This window comes from Alligator sinensis, unplaced genomic scaffold (assembly GCF_000455745.1).
Source record: "Alligator sinensis unplaced genomic scaffold, ASM45574v1 scaffold346_1, whole genome shotgun sequence".
Classification (NCBI taxonomy): Eukaryota; Metazoa; Chordata; order Crocodylia; family Alligatoridae; genus Alligator; species Alligator sinensis.
The window spans coordinates 211486-220314 of record NW_005842765.1 but is presented as its reverse complement, the minus strand read 5'-3'; the positions used below and the strand labels follow the sequence as shown (position 1 = coordinate 220314).

General features: G+C 43.4%; 1 protein-coding gene across 3 annotated transcripts in view; it reads right to left on the bottom strand.

Moving 5' to 3' along the window:
• Positions 1-3895: 3895 nt before the first annotated feature.
• TRIM23 (tripartite motif containing 23) overlaps positions 3896-8829 on the bottom strand; it is a 43019-nt gene continuing 38085 nt past the window's right edge. For 2 of the 3 annotated variants that reach the window (XM_006034721.3, XM_025216767.1), the window contains one exon: positions 3898-8327. In XM_006034721.3, the coding sequence (XP_006034783.1) occupies positions 8148-8327 (180 nt within the window). In that variant the 3' untranslated portion in view covers positions 3898-8147. Of the gene's footprint in view, positions 8328-8829 lie in introns of all 3 variants that reach the window. The other variant, XM_025216766.1, reaches the window with a different exon arrangement.

The window sequence follows — 8829 nt, the reverse complement described above, 5'->3', positions numbered from 1 at the left end:
TTGCAACTGCCATGTGGGTAGATTTTAGCCCCTACTGTAATCCTGTTCTGCCTAAATAAACAGCATACAAATCTAATAAATAAATGCAGTCTTCAGAGCAATTCCAAGTCTACCAATAAATAGAAGCATTTCAGCACAACCAGTTCTGTCACATGCACATACATCCCAAATTAGACAAAAATTTGATGCATTTTGCTGTGACAAGCTATATGTGATCTCCCTCTTCACAGACTGTGGATGTGTGTCCTCCCAAGCATTCAGTAAGCTGGTAGACTAAGGGTCAACTACAGAAATACCAATGCATAACATTCCACCAGTTTTCCTTGATCCTGAACACAGGGAAGACTGAGCCACTTATGGTATTCTAACATCTATTCATGAAGTCCAGCCTCCTGACCTCACCCTACTCCCTTTCATTATAGTATGTTACATATATGTAGTGAGCTAACAAGAGACAAGATTATAACTATTAAACCCAGTAATTATCTTTGTTTAGGTTCACTTAGCTCAGTGGGTTCATGGTTAGAGTGAACTGTATTGATATATGTCAAAAAGTTTTTCTCTCTCCTTTTCACCTGGAATATAAAACCAGGTACCTGCCTCTCTCTCTCCTAACAACAGTATTTTTTCTTAATGCAGACATTCCAGGGCCTTTTCAGAGTGCTGCAAGGGGCTAGAACTCTATTTCTGAAGAGTCATAGTCATCCCTCTTATTTTAGATGGCTGATGACCACTTCTGGTGTTGGTCAGGTCCTTTTTAGGCTGCTCTTATGATGACCTGACTGTAGCAGGTATTTCAGAGGGTTTGGGAAACCAGGGAAAACTCTTGAGTTAAGACATCTTCAAGCACTACTTTAATTTCTATTGATTTAAACAAATAGAAAAAGTACATCATGTACTGCAGACAGCATATTAAATTAAGATACCTGGCAAAAGCAAGTCATTCAATTGTTAAATGGCCAATGTGCATGTAATATTAACAGAAAATCTTGGTGTTTTATTACTCTCAATCTCAATTATCGCCTCTTGGAGAAACTGGCCAACTGTCGCCTTGGGTCCTCCACAATCCACTGGCTGGAAAATTGGCTCCGGGGTCGGACCCAGAGGGTAGTAATTGATGGAAGTCACTCATCGTGGTGTCCTGTGACCAGTGGGGTCCCCCAAGGCTCTGTCCTTGAACCCATACTGTTCAACATCTTCATTAATGATGTGGACACGAGTCAGAAGCGGACTGGCCAAGTTCGCTGATGACACCAAACTTTGGGGCAAATTGAGGGCAGAGGAACTCAGCGTCCAAGAGGAGTGGTCGTTCCTTAAGGAAACGATACTCGGGGCCCAAGGGGTGTCCATCCCGACAAGAAGCAAGGCGGGCAGGAGTGTCCAAAAGCCCCCCTGGCTCACCAAGGGTGTCCGGGAATGCCTGCTTGCCAAAAGGGTGGCGTACGCCCGGTGGAAGGGGGGTGTAATCTCCAAAGAGGAGTATACCTCCTCTGCTCGGGCCTGCAGGCGGGCTGTTAGGAAGGCCAAGGCGGAGATAGAGCTCGGATTAGCGTCCAGGATTAAGGATAACAAAAAGTCCTTTTTCAAATATATTGGGAGGATGAAGAAGGCGCCGGGTAATGTGGGGCCCCTGCAGGATATGCGGGGCAATCTGGTGGTTGCGTCAGAGGATAAAGCGGACCTCTTTAACCAATTCTTCACCTCCGTTTTCTTGTGCAGGGACCGGGACTTCCCTGCTGTGATAGAAGCCGGACGCGAGGGGATCGCCTTCAGACCTCAGGTTGGGGAGGACCGGGTTAGAGAGCTTCTGGAGGGGCTGGACGCGTTCAAGTCAGCGGGTCCGGATGCTCTCCACCCCAGGGTGCTGAGGGAGCTGGCTGGGGTTATTGCAGGGCCCCTGGCACGGCTCTACGAGCGATCGTGGTGCTTGGGCCAGGTGCCAGACGATTGGAAGGTAGCTAATGTGGTCCCCATCTTCAAAAAAGGGAAAAGGGAGGACCCGGGCAATTATAGGCCCGTCAGTCTTACCTCAATCCTGGGGAAGCTCTTTGAGAAGATCATCAAGGAGCACATTTGTGATGGGCCGGCATCCGAGATGATGCTCAGGGGCAATCAGCATGGATTTATTAGGGGGAGATCATGTCAGACCAACCTGATTGCCTTTTATGATCAGGTCACAAAGGCCATGGATGCAGGTGTCGCGGTGGATGTAGTCTTTCTGGACTTCAGCAAGGCCTTTGACACCGTCTCTCACCCCATCCTAATTAATAAACTAGGCGACTGTGGCATAGATGCCTACACGGTCAGATGGATTGCAGATTGGCTGAAGGGTCGCACTCAGAGGGTGGTGGTGGATGGATCATACTCGACTTGGGGGGAGGTGGGTAGTGGAGTCCCCCAGGGCTCGGTCCTGGGGCCTGCGCTGTTCAATTTCTTCATCAGCGATCTTGATGTTGGGGTGGAAAGCAACCTGTTTAAATTCGCTGATGACACCAAAATTTGGGGGGAGGTGAGCACGCTAGCAGGGAGAGAGAGATTGCAGAAGGATCTGGATAGGTTACAGGGGTGGGCAAACAGGAACAGGATGTGTTTCAATACGGACAAGTGCAGGGTGCTGCACTTGGGTAGTAGGAACCAGCAGCACACTTATACGATGGGGAGCTCCCTACTTGAGAGCACGGAGGCGGAAAGGGATCTTGGTGTCATTATTGACTCCAAGATGAACATGGGCCGACAATGCGAGGTCATGGTTGGCAGGGCTAACCGGACCTTGTCGTGCATCCACAGGTGCATCTCGAGTAGAGCCAGGGAGGTGATCCTCCCCCTCTATGCGACGCTGGTCAGGCCGCAGCTGGAGTATTGTGTCCAGTTCTGTGCGCCCCATTTCAGGAGGGATGTGGACAACATGGAGAGGGTCCAGAGGAGGGCCACCCGCATGATCCGGGGACAACAGGGCAGACCCTACAGTGAGAGACTGCGGGACTTGAACCTATTCAGCCTCCACAAGAGAAGGCTGAGGGGGGACCTGGTGACCGTCTATAAACTCACTAGGGGGAACCAGAAGGGTTTGGGGGAGACGCTGTTTCCCCTAGCCCCTGCTGGCATAACAAGGAGTAATGGGCACAAGTTGATGGAGAGGAGGTACAGATTGGACATCCGAAAAAATTACTTCACAGTTAGGGCGGCTAGGAGCTGGAACCAACTTCCAAGGGAGGTGGTGCTGGCCCCTACCCTGGGGGTCTTTAAGAAGAGGCTGGATGCCTACCTGGCTGGACTCATTTGAGTCCCGTTTTTGTTTTTAGGGTTTTTTGTTGTTCTCCCGCCCTGGCGGGGGGGCGGGCTAGGAGATCTATTAGGTACCTTCCGACCCTAAAACTATGAAACTATAAAGCAACCAAAACGCTGGCTTGCATCCATAGATGCTTCTCAAGCAAATTCCGGGACGTCATTCTCCCCCTGTACTCAGCCTTAGTGAGGCCGCAGCTGGAGTACTGTGTCCAGTTTTGGGCTCCACAATTCAAAAAGGATGTGGAGAAGCTTGAGAGAGTCCAGAGAAGAGCCACGCGCATGATCAGAGGTCAGGGAAGCAGACCCTACGATGACGGGCTGAGAGCCCTGGGGCTCTTTAGCCTGAAAAAGCGCAGGCTCAGGGGTGATCTGATGGCCACCTACAAGTTTATCAGGGGTGACCACCAGCATCTGGGGGAACGTTTGTTCACCAGAGCGCCCCAAGGGATGATGAGGTCAAATGGTCACAAACTACTTCAAGATCGTTTCAGGCTGGACATAAGGAAGAATTTCTTTACTGTCTGAGCCCCCAAGGTCTGGAACAGCCTGCCACCGGAGGTGGTTCAAGCGCCTTCATTGAACACCTTCAAGATGAAACTGGATGCTTATCTTGCTGGATCCTATGATCCCAGCTGACTTCCTGCCCTTTGGGCAGGGGGCTGGACTCGATCTTCCGAGGTCCCTTCCAGCCCTGATGTCTATGAAATTAAGACCTCAATCTCTTACAAAATGAGAGAATTGAGTGGGAAGATAGGGTGCTTCACACAAACAGGTGAAGGTTCACTTATCTACTCTGGCATCATAGAGCAGTTACAGCAACTTAAAAACTTTAATATTTGCACAATTTCAAATTATTCCAAGGAAGTGAGGACCACAGTATCTCACCGATGTGCTGAGATGTACTGGCAGCAAGGGCATGAATTAGAACTCCCCAGAGTCCAACTGTCCGGGGGATAAATAGAGATCTTGCTCCTACTCTCTTCACTATCCAAGAGGTTTCATTTCTTCTAACTTTCCTAGAGAGACAGACGGTTAGAAGATTCCAAGAACCATTTTCACAAGTTTACAATCATCCCCAAGTTTTTTCCTGAAAATGTTCTTACTGTACCAATGTCCTCCTTAGGTGGTAGCCAGTAAACCAGAACATTAAAGTGTTACCTGACGTAAAAAGTTCAGATCCCCAGAATGTTTTAATTAACTGGATTTAAAAGTGGTAGTGAGCAGGTGCAATATATAGTCTCCACTAAGCAAGACATCTGTAGGTGGCATTTATGTCCATATTCTGATACTAGCAGGTCCCTTCTGTGCCAATTTCCTCTCTCTCTCTCTCCACAGAGTTATAGTACTGCCCACAAAGAAATGGCTTAAACCACTTTCTGGGATCACTGGCTGATGCAAGTCTCAGTATACACTGAAAAATTAAATGAAAAAAACTGGATTGATATAATACATTTGTCACTGAAGTCAGACATGAGTGAAGATGCCTTTTTGTATCTTCTATTGAGCAGAACTGCCTTTAAACTTGGAAAGTATTTAATTTCCTCAGGTCTTGCCAAACAGTTGTGGCATCTTACATTTAAAATGAACCTGCATTCTATTTTTGTTTCTTTGTACCAGTTACTCAACATTTCCAGCATTATAAAAGTAGTACAAGGGAAGTAAAGTCTGAACAAGTACTAAATTCTACCTATAGGTTCAATATGGAAACTTGCCCCTTGTTCATCAGAGATCAAAAACTGAGTATATTAAAGACAGGAAGAAATCAACCACAGAAAATTAGTACCCTAAATTAGAGGGTTAAAATACTTTTTTTTTTTTTTTTGTGGGGGGGGGGGGGGGGAGGGGTCAATTTAAGGCAGTTTAGAAACTGAAATCGGTATAATCGTTTTTCATTAACCAAAAGCTGTCCCTTTCTGAACTGCTCTGTAATATCCAGCCCTGTTTCCAGTAGCCCAGAATAAGAACTAGTGAAGCTCCTCCTAGAGAAGGAACCTTCATTTATCATTCAGTCCACAAGTGGAATTAGAGTTGTTTTGTAAAATTAAGGCAATGAAAATTAGACAACAAAAAGTAGTGAAGTACTGCTGCTCAAATACTTTGTTTTACTATTATGAACCAAGTTTAATTTTAAAAACTTTTCTGCAGTTGCTGAAAGTTATGGTTATTCAGCTTCAAAATGAAGCCAAAAATTTCACACTAGAAGACTAAATCTTACATTTAACCATTTAAAGATTTCAGACTCATCCAGATAATCCTCTAAGAGATCAGAGGATTTTTCCCCTCAGATCCAATCATTAATCAATCAAATGAGTATCCTAAAAATTGAATTGAGTCCAACAAAATGTTGAAACAAGATTAATTTACAACTGAAATAGTTTACATATAGCATTAATTTATGATACAAGAAAACACTTGAGTTCACAGACAAATGCAACACCTATTTTTCACAGTTACTTGAATCAGTCACATTAAATAATTTCCATGGAAAAACACTTTTACGCAAGCATCCCACACTTATCACAAAATCCTTTTGTACTCAAAATGAGACTAACACATTCTTCCCCAAATATGTAATTCTCTACAAGCTCTTACCAAACAGACTGGGTTTGTTGAGTGCTTTAAAACAGTAACAAGAGAAAGCTAGAACGGTAACAGCAGAGTTTGAGAGCATGTACAACTGAAGCCACTGAAGAATAAGGATGTACTAATAAGTAAAATAAAGTTTAAAAAATAATACGTTTTCATCATTAAGAGTCTTCCAGCAAGCATCTGTTCTAAACAACTTCTGCTAGGTGCATTTGAATTATGACAGGGCAGTCAGTCAACCAGATATGAGCTGGATCTGTAAAGCAGGCCATGCACATAGTCAGCTGGGGCAGCCAACTAACTACTGTGCAAAGAAATTGCAGGCTGGAAAGTGTGAACAATGTTCAGTTTGCTTACAGCAGCAAAAACCCTTCAGCTACTGTAAACTAAGCACAATATTTATTCTCAGGTTCTGAGAGAAAAGTTTAGCCTCCCTCTCAGCTTTCCAATGTGTATGAAATTTAAGCCATTTCTAAAATACTACAAGCTTTAATTTGGCATCCATGGTTTTAGAATAGTGAAGCTTATCCCTTTAGTTGTAAGTTAAATTCTTGCTAAAACTGAAGCTATGTTTAACATCAATAATATGAAATTTAAGGAAGAAAGGTGACTATAAACAAGTGTGATTAGGAGGGAGTAGTTACCAGAACTGCTTCCTCTTGAAAGAAAAAGTGCAAATGCACTAAATTATTTTATACATTCTTTGCTTTACTGAAGTACGTAGTGGGATATTACTACAAAATATATATGAATGCAATAACACGGCCACAGCCGCAAATGATTACCATTTGGGGGGGAGGGGTGTTTAGGGAGAAGTTTAGGGCTTCCACCAAAGCAAACAGGAAGGAAACTGGGCTCGTTTGTAAGGCAAAGCTGCTATTTCTGCAGTAGAATTTCCTCCCAACACCAACAGATGCTGCCGGCTTAGGAATATGCAGTTTCAATCCACTGGCCATGTCTAAACCCTCTCCATGCTATTTCTACTCCATGCTAGTAGATGACCTCTTCGATTCAGAGGGTCATACAGTTAACGAGAGGACAGAGGAGTCTATACTAGGTGTGCATAGCACACAGATTAACAGTGATCAGAACTGTGTGCGCAGCAGAAGATGAGACATCAGTAAGCTATTCCAGCCCCCTCTAAATTTAAACCAAGATACGCCTCCAAGGTTCTACTGGTTTATGAATGAATAATCCTTGAAAATAGAGGCATTAGTGACAGTTACACGCAGAAGATGCAGTATGTAAAGAATGCCTAGAATCTAAATACAGAAAGTTTACATCAGATTTTACAATCTGCTGTTCCAAGTAAGAGTTATAATTAGCGTGCCCTGCTTTTACAGCAGGTTATTCAATATTTTAAGTCTAATGCCTTTTTCTGGAAGCATGACATGTAAAATACATAGCTGAAATGACAGTTCAATACACAGCTTCTTTAGGAAGTTTTTATCTTCATTCAGCTTGAGGATGAAGTTTAATCTCTAAAAACAAATAAGATCTTGAGCATGCACACACAACTCCCATCTATATCAATATGAGCTAAAATTATTTATTTATGAACAAAACGTGACTTTTCAATATGCATACTTTTGCTTTCTTCTACCTTTTATTACTAATGGTAGTCAAACAACGCTATCGCCCACCAAAACTGCAAGATCCAAGGCAGGAAACGAGTTCTCACTGTCTTCTAGTTCTACAGCCCCCTCCTTTTAATAGCTTACAATGGGGAAACCTTTCCTTCTGTAGTTTCTTACCATGGAGTTTTATACAAGTCTAAGCTAATGCCTTTTAAAAATGTATTAGAAGTGGCACCACTGGTTACTCACGAGCAGCTAGAGTTTTGTTTGTTATTCTGTGCAGCTCAAGGTTTCTAAGAGGCTTTTGGGATAAGTAAAATGTTTATTATATTATTAAAGTAACTATTGTGACTTTATTGTAAGTCTCAGACCAATTTTAGCACGTTTTAGCAGAAAAAGTTTCAAATGGGAAGTAATAACCTACTTTCATAGATTTCAAATATAATTCCATGGCAACCCTGCATCCAGCCCAACACATTGGTTCATTACACTACCATGTTTTTAAAAAACTACAGCAATTGCACAAATCACTGTACCAATTCCCCAATCTCTGACTGGAAGTGAATCATGTTTTTTTCTGTAACCACAGTTCTATACAAGAGTTGCCATCATCTTTACAATGCAGACCTTGTTACAACATCCAAAATCATGCAAATAAGTTAGCTATGTTAAAACTTAATTGCATCTGTTGTGAAATTAAGCCACATCCAGCACTCCAGCAGCTACTAGTTGCCTTGAGAGCCAGTCCAGTCCTTCATACAGACCCATGCCACTTCGGGCATCACAGCCCTGTATATACCAGCTACGGCCACAGCAGAGTTTGTGCAGACTCAGCAATTCTGTAATTTCTTCTACCGAGAGAGCACCTGCAACATCCTACAAGAAAGACAAATATATTAATTCTTTTTATATACACCAGTGGTTCTGAGCATTTTTAAACCCAAGTCACCCCTAAACAGATACAAGGTAACCCTTGGAAAATGTACACTCTTAGTTTTCCCTTGATTTTTTACTACAGAAAAAGACAGCAATTCTTCTATTGCCAAGAAATCAGAAAGACCAAAACAGGTCAGAGTGTTTTTAACACTATTCATTCCTTACTGCTGCAGCATTGAAAAATTCTCAAGGCACCCTGGTTGAGAATCACTGGACATGTCTACACGTGCCCCTACAGCGCTGTCATTTAGTACTTCCTAAATGAAGGCGCTCTAATAACCCCTATTGTGTAGTGCATGTAGTTATTTTTAGTTGTTACATTGCCATAGTGATGCACTATACCACAGGTTTTCAACCTTTTAATAAGTGTACCCCCTGCAGTCCCCTTTTTAGTAAGTGTACCTCTGGGGGAAGTGGGGGGCAGCAAGCAGCCAGACGCTTG